A 16,627-nucleotide genomic window follows, 5' to 3' on the forward strand; every position below is an offset into this window, starting at 1 on the left:
GTATGGTCATAACTAGTTGGGACTGAGGAACACACTTCGTAGTCATTCTCACCCGCTGCATGAATACCCTCATTTCACTCCTGCAGAATTTTGGCTCCTCTTCTTCCTTCCAGACTACATAACTGATGAGTATTGAGGGGCCACAGCAAGTGAGATCTTAGGAAAATTATGGAAGCCTCTAGAATGGTTTTCCAAGTAGAAAAATGTATACTTCTTACCCTGCTTTTGTAAAGTAAAAAAATGGCAAGAAGATGAAAGAAATGCGGAAAACAATATACTTCAAGAATTTGGGTCAAGGAGGAGTATTAGGATGTGGGAACCACCTTCTACAAGCAAAAGAATTTGTATCCCACCTTCTGACTGAAGGCTAGGAAAAGATACGAAAGGCTACTGGGAAAGGGCTTATTTAATCCTTTCTGACATGCATAGGAAAAGCAGCCTTGATTTGGGATGATGCAGAGTAGTAATACCTCCTAGTTTTTGCTGGTGGCTATGAATATGTAATAATGCAAAACCTGAAAATAGCTGTGAGAATCATCTCTGAGTAGTGGTTTGTACAACTTCTAGATCGTTTCAGGCATTTTCTTTAATCATCCTTTGCACGTTGCTACAGTTCCCGTCTGTTGCACCTGCACTGGCTCTTAAAGGATGGGAAAATGGCGTTCCCTCATCCCTCAAGGCAGGAATCCCAGTTATCTGTTCTGGAAACATCAAAAAATGTGGCAAATTAGGTGAACCGGAAACCTGAAGGGGATAACTGAAACTCTCTCTGTTGACACTCTGTAAGCTACCTTTTGCTTCAACATGTGAGATATATTGTTTGTGCAGGCACGTTTTTACAAAGATTAAGTCTGTGGTTGTCACTCTAAAGCTCGATCACAAATTCTCCCCTCAGTTCTGTATTCATCTGATGATCTCAGCTTGTACTGTTAAAAGTATTTCAAGGTTAAGTCAAGACTGCAAAGTGTTTGATATAACTTTAAATTTTTTTCATTAAAAAGGGCACACACAATAATGGGGATGTGATTTTAAAACACTCTTCTGTGAGCATTTTCATAAGAATGATGCAAGCTAAAAATCACAAGTGCTGAGTATATTGGCTTCATTTTCACAACCCAATATAGGTACTTAAGAGAGCCATTTATTGGTGTTTAAATGAAGCTGTCTGACAATGGTCTTGTATTTGAACAGTGATCCAATTAATTTGGAGTTTAATGAATTTCATATCCTTTTATTTCTGAGTGCAATTTCCTTAAATACTTTCTGCACTTGCATTTCTTAATGTAACATTCATAGATAAGGTTGGGTCAGTAAATGTGCTTCCGTCTGGAATCCTTGTGGGTGATTATGAACGAAATTTGGTCTGCTTGAATTTTACCTCTATAGGGACTTCTGTGGAATATAGGCACCCATTACCTAGACAACAAATACATACTCTCTGGAAGCAACCAATGCTAAACGTACCGGGACGTTTCCATGACTAATAGAAACATTTTCTGTGTGCCTGGATGTAGATTCTAGTGTTTGCCCTACAACTACAAGTTAGTTGATAATTCTTTTTATGCCTTGTAAGGTTGCCTATTTTTTCCTTAGCTTTCCGAACTGCAAACTCAAGTGGAAAAAAAAACTTGCCTTTGTCACTCAAGTCAACAGAACAGATTCTGAAGTACCTCTGGAATGTAATACAGTGTTACCCTTCAGAAGTCACATTTCAAAGCAAAATCAGTTTTAAAACCTTTCCATTTACGTGTAAAGCAATAATGTTCCTTTTTAGAAGCTAGCAGAAGCTCTAAAATTTCCAGTAAAGTGATCCTGGAAAAATACTTGACCTTCATATTTCTTTCCTTTAACTTTCCTTCTGGGAATATAGTGTGCTCTAATGAACATGGAAAAAGGCAAGTGTCAAAGGATGCCAGCAGCAGCTAAGGCTTTGCAGGAGGAATGCGGCTTGTGGTTGCATTAGAAGAGATTTGCAATCAAATCCAAGATTTTTTTTTTTTTTTTCTTCTCCGTTAGTTGAAGTGCTGGTGCACGGCCATAGTCTTCAAAATGGTGTGGAAATTTTGTATGGACTAACTGTTCTTCTTGGGTACATTTACTTGTGTGTGAAGCTCTTTCTAAGTTATCACACCACAATCAATGATGAAGTGCTAAGCAGGATTTGGCTGTGCTCAAAAATCGCATGCTGAAGTGAAGTGGGCTCTCTGGAGCTAACTAATAATCCCAGCAAGAATCCATATGTCTTACTGCTACGGGGGTTTCATGTTTTTCAAACCATAGCTCAGGGATGTGAAGGAACAACACAAAATTCCTCTCAGTAAAATATTAGAAAAGTTTGCTAACAAACTTCTGGAAACAAGTTAGGTTACCTATTAACCCCAATAACCTCAGATGTTACACTGGTACCTCAGAGGTATACTTCATAAGAATAATTTGGAACAATAAATTTGGCTTTGTGAGATTTGATAATCCGTTACAAAAAGGAAAAATTTGAAAATGTTTCATAGAAGTCAGATGTTACTGTAATGCCAGATCATCAGACATGTCTAGTGGTCATACTTATGTATTTACAGTTTTGTAAGAGAACCAGAATTGGCGTAATGCATACAGGATTACGGAAAATTGGAACTGCAACTAGGAGATGGAGCAGTTTGATTCATTGATGAGAATGACCAACAACAGCATAGCTGTAGCAGCCTCTGTTCCTGACTCTCTACCCACTTGGACACTTTAGATTCTTAACATCAAGGAAGCCTGAATGGATTTTGATTTTTCTATAAAATGACAAGCTGCACTTGCAGACCAGAAGTAGCTTGCTGTAGCTGCCCAGTGATAACCTCTGCTGACTCATGAATCAGAAGCCTTATGTGAAGCAGAAGAAATAACGTGTTCTTTAAGTATGTTGGTGTTTGAATTCCATACCAACTTGATATAGTCAGATGACTGCAGGGCTCAAAGTTGAACTGTGAAGAAGGTATATTGGTAGGAAGAAATATGTGCTTCCCAAGACAAAGAAAACCATAGGCAACTTTAGGATCTCACAGGCAAATTACTAGTTTTTTTCCATTAATGCTTTAAGTAATTTCAGCATCTAATTTCTTGGATCACAAGATGTATTACAAATTGTAGAACAATTTGTAGCAATTGTTCTGAAGTGTATTCTGTCATGATAAAGCAAATAGAAAAACCTGTTTGAAGAAATGCTTTCAGAAAGGAAAGACAATTAGGTGTTTATCAGTATTTCCTATGAAAGAAATTTTCAACTCAAGGTGCCTTGTTCAAGAGATGTAGATTAGGAAGATTCGTCTGTCAAGCCATAAGTTGAGGAAATCAATTTATTGCATCTAGAAAACTATTAAGTATGAGATAGGTTCCTAGTTAATGAATATTAAATGAACCCTGGACATAAAACAGATGTTCTTAACAGCAGGCAGTTTTCTTTAAAACATTGTAAATGGTGTAGTCTTAAATATTACATTATAAGGATTATAGGGTGGGAATTGCTGTTTTAGAAGTATACCTGATTGAAAGTGATGGGAAATGTGCATACTTGCACGTGTGCACACACACACAAACACACACGAAAAAGAAATTGTAGTTGTCAAAGTGAATTTGACAGTTGGGAGGAATGTTCCATGAACAAAATGCTTTCCCTGACGTTGTCTTCTCTTTCAGAGAACCTATCTTGAACTTGCTGAAAATCTCGGTAGGTCTTCAGTATTTCAAGATGTTAGGTGTTCCCTTGTTACTGGTTCCAAAGCCATGTGGCATCGTTTGGTATTAGCCTTACAGTTGTTTACCTCAACTGCTTGGCTTTGTATTATTATATTATATTGTGGAACTTACTACAAACATAAAGACATAAAGGTGTAATTGGACACAGATATCTGCCAGCTTGCTTTTTTTCTAAAATGTATTTTAAGAAGTTTTATGAGGCATACCACTTCTTCCAAAAAAAAGAATTTCCACTGCTCTTTGTTTCTAGAAATGCTGTTTCTTATAAAAGTAATCTTCAAATAAAGGCACAGTCACTGCTGAATAGTACTTTGGAACCTTTAAAATTGAATCACTCTTACTTGGTCTAAAGTGTGTGTGCGCGCACATTCACAAGTGTGAATGGTGTGTAACAGCCAGTAGCTTGTGTTGTGCGTGACTTGGCAGTTCAGTGATTGTTGCTGTATGGCTGTCCACTGATTCAGAGCTTTGAAAACTGACTTGTTGAAGACTTGAGCCGAATACCTCATCTAAATGGACTTTCATTGTAACTATTGGGCTGTGTATGTGGGTCAATTGGAGTACTGAATTTGTGAGATTTCAACTTTGCATTGATAAAGAAGAATGAATGCATGGGCAGATGGAACATGAGGAGGTCATCTTGGATTTAGATCATTTGCCAGCATGCACTGCAGGGTTATAGAGCAGTTCATATGGTGAGTATGGGTATGGGCAAACAGCATATTGGTGGGCAGTTGGAATTGTTGGTATTGAATCTGATTACCATAGCCACAGTTTTTTCTCTTCTTGGAATCTTCTATTAGGGTTCTTGAAAATAATGGTGGTTTAGCTACAGCTTCAAATCCATCCTAATGATTTTTGTCTGAGAACTTCCACAGAACTTCTTTTTTTTTTGACCAACAGTTTATATTTTCCTTGGAAATTTCTAGTATAATGTTTTGGTGTGACTTTTTATATCGTGCGTGAATCAGTTTGGTCAGGTTTATATGTGAGTATATACATATGCATGTAATCATGCTAAAAGTTTTAGGGGTCAAAATCCACCCTTCTTCTAATTCTCCAGGGGAACCATCTGGAATCACCGAGTCAGGTTTCTTGAAGACAGAGTCCTGAGCTCTTGGACATCATTCACCATTTGGAATGCTGGCAAGCAAGGCAAGAAGCTCTACAGAAGCTTGTCACCAGCTAATCGGAAAAAGGTGACCTAGTCTGACTGGGTAACATCTGTACAAAAACACTTTCTTCTCTTTCTTATGCCTCCTTGCTTCTTCTAACATAATGTAGCAGAATTCTCGTAAGATGTTGTGTCCCCAACGTACTAGTTGATGATTAATATAAATTGGGGAAATTCTCAATATTCTGCATAATGTATTTCTTCTCTTAAAATGTTGTATTACTTTTTTTAGAGCATGTGATGTGTATGTAGTGCAACATATGCACCCATGTTCCTGCTTGCTCTTGACTAAGCATAGTAATACGTTAGACACGCTGTATAATTGTTTATGGCCTGCTACTGTGTAACTAACCATGTAGTAGCCAGGTACCCAAGCTGAGTAGAATAACTCTTTATTTGGATGGCATAATACTGAAGTACCTTGTCCAGGATTATTCATACATGTATAATATTTGCCCAGTTCCTGAGTGGATACCGGACAGGTCCCTATCGGATGCTGATCAACCTGGTTTGTATTATGAGGAGTAGTTGTACTGTAACTCCCGTTTGAAAAGCTTGATTGTTTAAAAATAAGGGTGGGATGTGGGGTAAACAGGTGAGTAGAAACTATTGTACATGACTATCTAATTCAATTTACAATCAATTGAAAGTGTGGAGGTTACTTATATTTGGCAATGGCAGACGTTTCTCAGGAGAGATTTGTCTGAGAGTTTAAATACCTTACTTTTATAGCATTTTCTTTTGTGTAATAACTTTTTGTTAGATAAAAGCTTTAGGGCTAATGTCAAATGGCTGTTTCTTATAAAGAGCCACAGAACATTCATTTTATTGCCAAATGTGTTTTCTTTTCTTAAAAATATGGATGGGAAGACAAAATGACAAATATATATAAACTTGATGAATGTTGTGGCCCTCAGACCACACACATATTAAAAAAAAAAAAAAGAAGAAATTTGTATACCCATAGTTGAAATTACTGAATAGACATGGGAGACACTCATACAGTAAATACACAACACAAGAATTAAACCTGAATTTCCTGCCTGGTAGTCCAATGCCATCCCTCTTGCTATCACGTGGCAGTGGGTGAACTGAAGAAAGAAGATTAAATGCTATGTGTCTCCAGTTAGTTACTTCATTCAAAGAGGACTGTCCATTAAACTGTACTGAGTTATCTTGGTCACGCAGTGCAGTGTGCACAGGACTTTGGGGGGTTTATGAAAATGTTCTCTTTTGTTAGTATTTTGCAGAGCACTTTGTGAATTCCACTAACTTACTAGCAACCATTGCACTTTTCTGTCTGCAAAGTTATGAGAATTAGAAAATAACTTCCAAGGGAAGAGATGGCAGCTTGTCCGGTAGATTTCTGAGATATTACGGAAAAAATAGACTATGCTGTTTTTGTAGCAGTGTCTCACTGTCTTAAATGTTGGGGGTTTTTAGGTTTTTTTTGTTTTCTAGCTTTTTTTTTTTGTGCCACGCCAAAATGGAGATTAAGATAGAACATGGAGATATTAAGATAGAACACCTCTCTAGCTTTGGGTTACGTTTGCCACCTACCTACTTCTGTAGGTGACTCATTCAGGACTTCACATCCTGTTCAGGCAACACAATGATAATTTGAAGATGTCACTACAGAGATCATAAAAACAGCAAGAGAAAAATAATACTGGTGGTTTTTTGCCATTTTTCTGCCAAAGAACCAAAGCTTACCTCTTCTTCAGTGAGGAAAACCTTCATTCCCCAGTATGCTAGCACTGATAGTGTGGTTCTAATTAAGTGGATCTTGACATTCTTTCCAGCTGACCTTTACATAACGTTTGCTTTGGCAGTGTTGCAGGCCATGATACTATTTTGCTTCTGTCAAGGTTACAATTGCACATATTCCAGTATGCTTTAGTTTGATATTGAAATATTGCATTGAGCTTTAACCCATTAATTACTGGATACTGTACCAGACACATTTAGCAAGCTTACATGACAGACGCAATTGCACATGCCAACTATGACTCATTTTGCAAATGTGCTGCAGAAAACTACTGCTAAAATGTCTGATCCTTAATACCTTATATAGAGTAATCTAACTTTATCCACTGAGTCCGACATGTTATCTGAAGTATTCAGACACTTTCTCAAAAAACAACAAAGATAAATACCTTCAGAAAGTGACTTGTATCATCCTAAGTGAGAGTAGAGGCCTAGCTTTTAGACAGCTAATTTCTGATGAAATTAGTGTTATCTGTAGTGATTAAAGCACTAGTTTTATGTAGTTGTTCAGGCTCATTATGATTGCCATTGTAACTTCCTAGCTTTTCCAAAAGTGAGATCCGAAGTCTATCCATCTCAGTAGAACTGAAGCTTAAATGATATCCTAATGTTTCATAGTAAGTCATTGGCAAAAGGCTGTAGAAGTAGTTAAAACATCTCACTTCCCCAAGTGCTAATCAAAGGATTATGCTGCTGGAGTTTCAGGAAATAAATTTGTAAAATTTGCAGTAGATAATTTATGGCAGTTTTCATTTATTCTAAATTAATAACAGTAAAAGAGTCTAGTTAAACTCCATGTTATACTTTTCCTCAAAAATCCTTCAGGTATTTTGTGACTAATCTTCAACTCTTGCCAAGGACTCTAAAATTACATATGAACAATGATTGTAAATAGTTGTTGCTTTGTCCTTTCTGGCCCTAAAAACCATAAAATACTTTTCCTGTCTCACAGTTTAAAGATTACCTTAACAAGATTTAAGCTTTCATATATTCTGTTAATTATGAGAACACTAGAGATTCAGTATCATTTTGAATCTAGAAGTAGAATTTAGTGTTGTCATGTAAATGGAGGCCCTGGGATATCAATTCATCAATTAGGTAAAACAGACACCTTTAAAATACAATTCCAAAAGCCCCTTAAGACAAAATATGATGTATTTCATCAATACAATTACCATTTTCTCCTCTGAAGGTCCAGTTGTGTAAAACGGTGTGATCTTAAAAGGTCTAATACCCTTTGAAATGCAGGTAAAATTGCCAAACTAATGTATAATTTAACTAAGCTGTATAATTTAACTGTCTAAATTTAATTTCGGTTAGTTTTATGCTTTAAGTCAGTTTAGACTCTTGAAAATTTCACCTATGCTCTGTTTCACTGTTGCTGCATCCTTTTATTGAGATTCAGAATTTCATTAGATGTCATGAGACTGATTTCGGTTGGAATGCGGAGTCACAGCAGGGTATTTTCTAAATTGGCACTAAGTACCTATAGAAAATTTGGGACACATACTGCTAGAATAAATAATACCCCCCCGCCCCAAAACCTATTACATACAGCTTGTATTATTTTGTAATTGTGAAAAAAAACTACACTAAATCTTCAGGAAGAGAATTAATTAGTTTGAACTGTCAAGTTTAGGCATGTACAAAAACATCTTGAACGTTTCTAGTATTTTTAGAACCTGATGAACAAAGCAATTGTATTTCTTATACTGACTAGGTTTTTGTGGGATGTTTGAAAAGTATAAGTATGTTGCATGCCAAACAGCATTGTTTCTTAGGAAACAAAGTTTTGGCAATTTCAGGAAGCAGCAGTCTGTGTATGTTCGTACTCACTAACAAATTATTACTTTAGTCTTTTTGGAAAACAGTCTGATTTTGAACTATGGCTATGTTAAAAGAGAAAAGGACACCTAAGCAATATTCTCTCTTTTCCTTCAGACATCTGTATGGTGAATATTAAAATAATGCTTTGTCTCCAAAGAGTTCAGGCAAAAATCCAAGGCTCAGTATTTTTGCTCAACAGCAACACAAGAAAAAAATTATTCAACTAGTAGGTTTTTTATGAATTAATTAACCAGGATCTCAGTATTCTTAGGGAAATTCTGTTTCCTGGCTGTCCCCTTCTTGATTCACGCAGTTGCCAGTGGTTCAGTATTAGCATTTCTGCAAGAATGAAGTCGAACAGACCTTTTTTGTTTAAAACACATCCGTCTTGTCTATAATTTGCAGCTGAAGATGGAAACCAAATGTTTTTGGGATGCTACATATGCCTGGAGGGTATCTGAGCTGTCTTGTCTGCTCTTTTATTCTCCATCAAACTTTACCTAAAAGGAGAACTTCAGCATTAACATTTTGTGTCATTTCCGATAGCTGAAAATAGTGCTCAAGTAGCTAACAGAAAAGGAGGGGGAAGGGATGAAATAAGCATCAGCTAATTAGTGGCATGGAAACAGTACTAGTACACAGCCAGCCCATGAAGTTTTCTCTATGACAACCCTATCCACCAGTGGCAAACTTGAAAGCCTCAAGAAAATATTTTGTACACCTTTTCCTAGCTTGTTAACCATTTAAAATCATCTGTTAGTTTCTCTTCACCTTTTCCTAAGAGCAACATCACTAAACCATGTTCTTCAACTATGGTCCTTCAGCTCACTCTCAAAAGCAAGAGATGTTTAAGTTTTGTAGCATTTTAACTACTCTAAAGTATGTGAGTGGCAGTATGAGAGACTGAAGTGGGAACATGTAAAAGCAAATAAACATAAATAAAAGGAAGAATATTAAACCCGTCTTGACTGTGGAGCAAAAGACAGAATGACAATGTGAAAGTGAGTTAAAGGAGAGCCTACAGAACAAGGAGAGGGATGAAATTTGAAAGCTTCAGTTAAATCCAGGTTTAAAGCATCCTAAAATGACACAGGCTAAAACAGAGGCTTCATTTTGGACTATCGCGAATATTTCATGCTGAAATATGGCAGGGAAATCTCCCTGCTACTTCCATTCAGGAAGATGTGCTTTTTGCAATGTCCGTTTTGTCAGTACAGAGGCATGCTCACTTGAAAAGTTACTGGCATAACTAACGTAGTTATCTGTTCTAGAGAAATGAGACACTTGCAACTAGTTCCCACACTGTTATGTATAAAGGCAGTTGTATGTTGTATGTAATAAGGGAAGTTTTGTATGTGCAACATTTAGAAGCTTATCTTGCATGTTGGATTCTGCTATTAATATTCTGTTGAGCAACTTTGTTATGTATAGGTGCAAAGAGGGAGGATGCTGCTGTCTTTAATGGAACAGTTTCTTTAAGCGGAGTCATGAAACACATGCTTGGAATTTAGAGATACCCACAGCTTCTGTCACGGCTGTGATGCTAAAGAGGTGAAATAAAAGCAGCACCCTGATACTGAAAATCACTCAGAATTTGACGGAGAGTTGCTTGCTAGTTTCATGCTTCCGCTTGTGGCGTACTGGAAGATGTTTCGGCCTCTGCGTGTGTCTTGTTCTGTTTGTCATTAACTGTATCTATTTAAACTTGCATTATAATGCTTTCAGTTACTTTGTTTTGACATGAATGGCCAAAATTGATTTAACTTTTGCGGAGATGTATATTAACATGCTTCCGAGGCTTTATGTAAGTTTGAATGAAAGAATTATAAATAGAAGAATCAACAGGGTCACTAGAAGTTTAAAATGGATGAAGGATTGCATGAGTTGTGGAGAGAATGCAATAGGGAAGATCTGCTCACAAAGGATTTTGTAGAGAGTTTGCAGGTTGTCTTCTTCAAAGATAAATTTTATGAGACCAATTGACGTAATGAGGAGGGAGAGGAGACAGTGTGCAGGTGACCATTTATCAAAAGGGTTGTCCATTTTTTCTATCATGCTCTACTAAGTTATTCACTCTCCCTTGTAAAACTTGCCCCTTGTATCCTTCTAGCTAGACCAGATCTTGAGAATTTGCTGTGATTACGTTTTGTTGCTTTCTGTAAATGATCATTACAGACCTAAACCAGACCGCAGGTGAAAATGAGATGGGGGAATAAAATCCTATGGAGATCATTCACCATAAAAGGACATTATTAGGCTGATGAAATCTTCCAGTTTTTCCATTAGGAAATCTGAGTGGAATGGGAAGTGTAAGGAAACATCCTCTGCAGTAGCCAACAAGGCAGTAAATAAGTCAAGTATGAAACAAACTGTTAATTCTCGTGTAATAGTAGCACAGCTCAAACAGCTAGATAATTACAGTTGCACCCCAAGCCCACTCTTACTGACTGCTTAGGTTGTACATTTGGAGTAGGATTAATCTGCTGCCCATTAATCTCCTTTTACCACAGGGAGGTCTGATAGTCCCAGCCTGTGTGTCCCTTCACACAGCTGCTGTGTTTATTAAAAAGAACCAGCTAGAGAAGTGCTTTTATCTTCCTCAAGCGTGTCTTCCCCTAGCAGAGATTTTTTTTGAGTAAATATCTTATCTTTTGAGCCATATAAACTTTCTCTTATGAGGGAGAACGCTATTTCTCCTTTTCCCCTTACCCCGTTGTTAATGTATGTTTAAATCCATACTTATAAAAATTACTTATAGTAATTACATAGTTTGCATATAACAGATATCTAGCTTTATCTTCCAGTTTTAGCTGAGAGAAATAGCAGTCTTTTTTCTTTGTTTTGGAATTGTGGAGATTTTCATACAAGTGATGTTCAAAAAAATTATGTAATCATTTATATATTTTCTTTAAAACTGAAGCATGATCTGAGGGCTCTGTAAGCTTCAATGGTGTCATATTGTCAGAGGCATTGCAAAAGAGCCATTTTGCTAGAAGGAGGGGAAAAAAACAACCTGAGACTGCTTTATAGCTTTATAATTTATAGGTTCCTCCTTGGGAGACAGTAGTTCGTGTATGGATAGGTGATCTTCATACAAGATACAAGAAAGAAGCCCAATAATGCAGGAAAATAAATAGGTAACCCTGGGCTTATCCTAATAGTAAAACATTAATAGCTCATATAAGCCTGATGCCTTGAGTTGTCCTTCTAAGATAAACAACTGTGCACAAGTCCTGTATTTAGACTCCAGACATAGATTTTCTTTAATTGGAAAACAAATAGTGTGTGTCAGAAAAATAGTTGACTTACATTTTGGCCACCCACATGGTGTACAGTCTGGCAGAAAACTTGCCTGTTGAAGTCTGACCTATTTTATAAAACTGTTAGTATCAGATTTAAGTTGGCTGAATCCATTGAAAATTACAGGTGGAGATACCTTAGTGGTAACTCAAAAAAAGGTAAGAGACATTTCCATCTTCCAAGGGAAATTTGTCACAGACTTACCTGTCAAGTTTTTCACACAGCTGCTGTTACCAGGAGTTTCAAAAGTGTGCTAGATCGTCTGGGGGCTGGGTGGTACGGCAAAGGCAGTTTCCAGAATTTTCTACACATGGTAGCACAAGTTATGGCACAGGATGAGAGGAAGTATGATAATTATTAGTCATCTAGTGATACAAGAACTGTCTTTGGTTCTCCAACGCCATTCGTGTTAAGAAGAAATCTATGCACCAGGCAGGGGTTTCTCTTAACTCTATGACAACATGCTGAAGGTGAACAGTGTGGTACTTTCCGGCACAGATACAGCTGAATTCTCTGTTACCGACATTAAAGTGTAGATAGAAGTTCACTTTACCTTATGTCAAAAGTTTTGGTGTTTGGTTTTGGTTTTTAAAATCTATAGGAGTATAAGCAGCTGAAAAAATAGCTTCAGTTGTTGGAAAATAAGTCAATGTATTGGTCTGTATTTATTCCCAGACCTCTGCTGGGTTGACAGTGAAGACATACCCTGCTAAATTTTGTTTATAATGATCACAGCTTCTAGGACAGTAAAACATTAGTGGTGGAACTGAGATTTGCAGAATACTGGAGAATTTTAAAGGCGGTTAACACAGAATGAAAAGTATACAGCTAAGTAACCTCTTTTTCCACAGTGGCTTCTACTCGCTTCCCTGCATATGTGTACATATTTTTATACGTGTGTTTTGTGTGTATGTGTATGTATGTACACATATAAATAATATGGGTAGAGGAAATCTTGCAATGTATTTTACTGTGCTCAGTCCACACCATCTGATTTTTAATCTACAATAAAGCATTACAGTGGTCATAGGAATAGGACCAGGGTTGTAAATTCCATTAACTTGTGTTTAAGAGAAAAGAGAAAGCCTAAGAAAAATCCTCGTTCTTAGTCTTTGTGCTTGAAGGAGTTGCTTGTGTTTGCTACTGTCTAACCCAGCCTGCATCAGCCACAGAGGCAATGTACAATGTCTAGTAACTTCCTAGTAGTGCCCTGAATTCCCTCGTTTCTTTCTGTTTCCATTACAGTGCCTGAAACAGGGGGAAGTGTCCTTAGTGCGATCCCTGCATCAGGATCAGCCAAAGCAAAAGTCTGAATCTGCTGGCCTGTAATGTGATTCCTTTAGTCATGCAGCCCCGAAGTGAAAATTCAATGCTTCCTTAATGTTCTGTCCTTTCCTTCTTTTGATGCCTGTTTTCAGGCAACCTATTTTCCAGGTATTTTCCAAGAATGTCTACTTCTAAGTGGTTCCAAGGACTAGCCCTGCCCACCCCCTCCAGTTTATTAGCTGTATTTTCCACATTGACTTTGTACGGTGGTGGTGTTTAGCCATATTTGTAGTCCCTTGATATTTTTGCTTGTATTCTCTTTGCATTGATGTTTAAGGGAATGTCCTGGTTTTGGCTGGGATAGAGTTAATTTTCTTCCTAGTAGCTGGCATAGTGCTGTGGTTTGGATTTAGTAGGAAAACAATGTCGATAACACGCTGATGGTTTAGTTGTTGCTCAGTACTGCTTATGCTAGTCCAGGACTTTTCAGCTTCCCATGCTCTGCCAGGTGCACAAGAAACTGGGAGGGGGCACAGCCAGGATAGTTGATCCAAACTGCCCAAAGGGCTATTCCATACCATGTAACGTCATGCTCAGTATAGAAACTGGGGGGGGGGGGGCTGTTGGCCAGGGAGCAGCGATCGCTGCTCGGGAACTGTTTGGGTATCGGTCGGCGGGTGGTGAGCAATTGCATTGTGCATCACTTACTTTGTATATTACTATTATTATTATAGTTATTATTATTATTTTACTTTATTTCAATTATTAAACTGTTCTTATCTCAACCCAGGAGTGTTTCTCACTCTTACTCCTCCGATTCTCTCCCCCATCCCATCAGGGTAGGGGAAGTGAGCGAGCGGCTGCGTGGTGCTTAGCTGCTGGCTGGGGCTAAACCACGACAGGGAAGAACTGATATTATGGTATTTAAGGATTTGGATAGAATGTTCTATTGGACAGTGGAAATATCTCCAAAGTATTTTTGATGTAGAAACACCTTTTATGTTGCAAGCAAATGCAGCTCTATTTGGCCATGGCCTGAAAACATATGTAGTACAGTTCTGTTCCTCTGCAGTTTTGCCCTTGGGCTGTATAAAGGTGGCACTCTGCGTCGGGAGTGAAGTAGCAATAAAGAATGCAAAAGTTCAGCATTATGACACCAATGCTTTTGTGTCAGTGTTTTCCTCTGCGCAAACAGAATGAGGTCACTTTAGGTAAAAGAAAACTATCTTAATCACAGGAGGAAAATGTGTGAGAAAGATTTGTAGACACAGAAAGCAAGCCAGCCTTTTGCAGCCTTTTTAAACTTAATAAATTAATAAACAGCTGTTTGGCTTTTCAGATTTTCTCAGCAGTAAGTGTTGTTAATCAATTTTTAATGCAACAATTAAAAAGATAGGAAAACTGCTATCCAGCTTTCACCAGAATAATTGATTTCTGCAAGACCTTAACTATCTTAACTGTTCTGCTTCAGTGTAAGAGTGTAGATAATATGAATAGATCCAATGGAAGTCAGACGAAAACAGCTATGTTTATTTTAAAAAGTCTTCCCAAATGTTACTGGCAACCTAATGGCTCAAAAATGAGGCCACTGTATTTTGGATTGCAGGCATTTAATCTGTCTGCATATTTATGAGGAATGCAAATAAAAAAAATTGAAATATTTGGCAACTAGGGCTGCAAATAAGACTTCCATTAACTACAGTAAGAACAACCAAAACGAAGCAGTAATTTTGTGTGTTTAAATACCAAATCTGCTGAACATTTCAGTTGAAAAAGTCCAAAACCGTAGGAATTCTCAAACTTGGTGTGTTATAACCTAGAATTGAGGCTGGTATTACCAGAGCATCCAAAGCAATAGTGCAGCGCTGTTATACTGAGATATCTGGTGGTAGATTCTATGCTTGGGGTGGGCAGAAAGAGGAAGGTTTGTATTATCTAATCTTAGGTGTTTAGTGGAAGTGCCAAAATGAGGAGGCTAGTCTCTGTTTTTAGTTTACTTAGCATATCACTGAGGATGAAGCTAATGATCTCATAGATGTTTTCTCTTATGCGGTCGGTAGCTTAGACGACCTGTTCTCATGTTTGTAAAAACATAATGTGCTCATAGACAACTGCAAAATTTGCCTGTCTCCTTAAGATACACCCAGAAAGGATTTAACAAATTTTTAAGCTCTGTAGGAGGACCAGGGTGCATTGCCCTATTCCTGTGTTCATTCGCATGCCTGTAGCATTGCTTACATGGGTACACTACAGGTGAAATATCTGCTGGTGGCAAAGAATGGTATTGAAATGCTCTGCTTGTGTTTTGCCAGGTAACTGCATTTTGTGATGTTGATGAAAAGAAAATAACAAAAGGATTCTACACTTACGAAGAATCTGAGGTTAGTTATAAGTACTTTTGCATTCTTTACTGTCATCTGGAAGTGTTCTGGGAAATGTGGTGACAGAAAACGTCACTGATTTTAAATATTGTATAGCAACTCATTTTGGTAAGGAGGCCATGACAGCAGACTAGATAGCTGGGGATTGATACTGGAGTGCAAACTATGAAGCGAGAACTATGGACCTCACACCCACTGAAGTCGGTTTAGAAAGACAAAAATAAATGTACTCTGGAAGGATTCTGATGATGGGGTAAAACATCGCCTTCACTGAGAGTTTTTTCTTTTAAGTGGGAGTAGAATTTGGCTCATGATGGATAAAAGGCAAAAATCTATTACAAGAAAGAAAGCTGCTGTGATTAATTGTAACCTGTCTGTATATTATAATTTGTCGTGGTTTAGCCCCAGCCAGCAACTAAGCACCATGCAGCCGCTCGCTCACTCCCCCTGCCCCGATGGGATGGGGCAGAGAATCGGAGGAGTAAGAGTGAGAAACACTCCTGGGTTGAGATAAGAACAGTTTAATAATTGAAATAAAGTAAAATAGTAATGATAATAATAACAATATAATAATTATAATAATAATAACAATATACAAAGCAAGTGATGCACAATGCAATTGCTCACCACCCGCCGACCAATACCCAAACAGTTCCCGAGCAGCGATCGCTGCTCCCTGGCCAGCTCCCCCCAGTTTCTATACTGAGCATGACGTCACATGGTATGGAATAGCCCTTTGGGCAGTTTGGATCAACTACCCTGGCTGTGCCCCCTCCCAGTTTCTTGTGCACCTGGCAGAGCACGGGAAGCTGAAAAGTCCTGGACTAGCATAAGCAGTACTTAGCAACAACTACACCATCAGTGTGTTATCAGCATTCTTCTCTTACTAAATCCAAAACACAGCACTATGCCAGCTACTAGGTAGAAAATTAACTCTATCCCAGCCGAAACCAGGACATAGTTATACTGTATCTGAATAAAACTTCGATAGGTTCCTTGGGAGCCTCAAATGGTAGGCAGCAACATTTTATTCCCTAGACAAGGAAGCATGATATTTAGATGGCAACAAACAAACCATATAGAAAAAAAAAGTTGTCTTGTTGCAGTATTAATTTCATGATAGCAATTAGCTCAAGACCTGGAGTAAAGTTTCATCCAGATTCAGTCACTACAACAG

At 37.8% G+C, this 16,627-nt stretch overlaps 1 protein-coding gene across 1 annotated transcript in view; it reads left to right on the forward strand.

The window, feature by feature from the left end:
- The window catches only part of QTGAL (queuosine-tRNA galactosyltransferase), a 134,509-nt gene that overhangs the window by 110,861 nt on the left and 7,021 nt on the right, over positions 1–16,627 (forward strand). Inside the window, exons 10-11 of the mRNA XM_075720028.1 lie at positions 4,799–4,934; positions 15,382–15,450. Of these exons, the coding sequence (XP_075576143.1) occupies positions 4,799–4,934; positions 15,382–15,450 (205 nt within the window). The remainder of the gene's footprint in view (positions 1–4,798; positions 4,935–15,381; positions 15,451–16,627) is intronic.

Source organism: Pelecanus crispus, chromosome 12 (assembly GCF_030463565.1).
Source record: "Pelecanus crispus isolate bPelCri1 chromosome 12, bPelCri1.pri, whole genome shotgun sequence".
Classification (NCBI taxonomy): domain Eukaryota; kingdom Metazoa; phylum Chordata; class Aves; order Pelecaniformes; family Pelecanidae; genus Pelecanus; species Pelecanus crispus.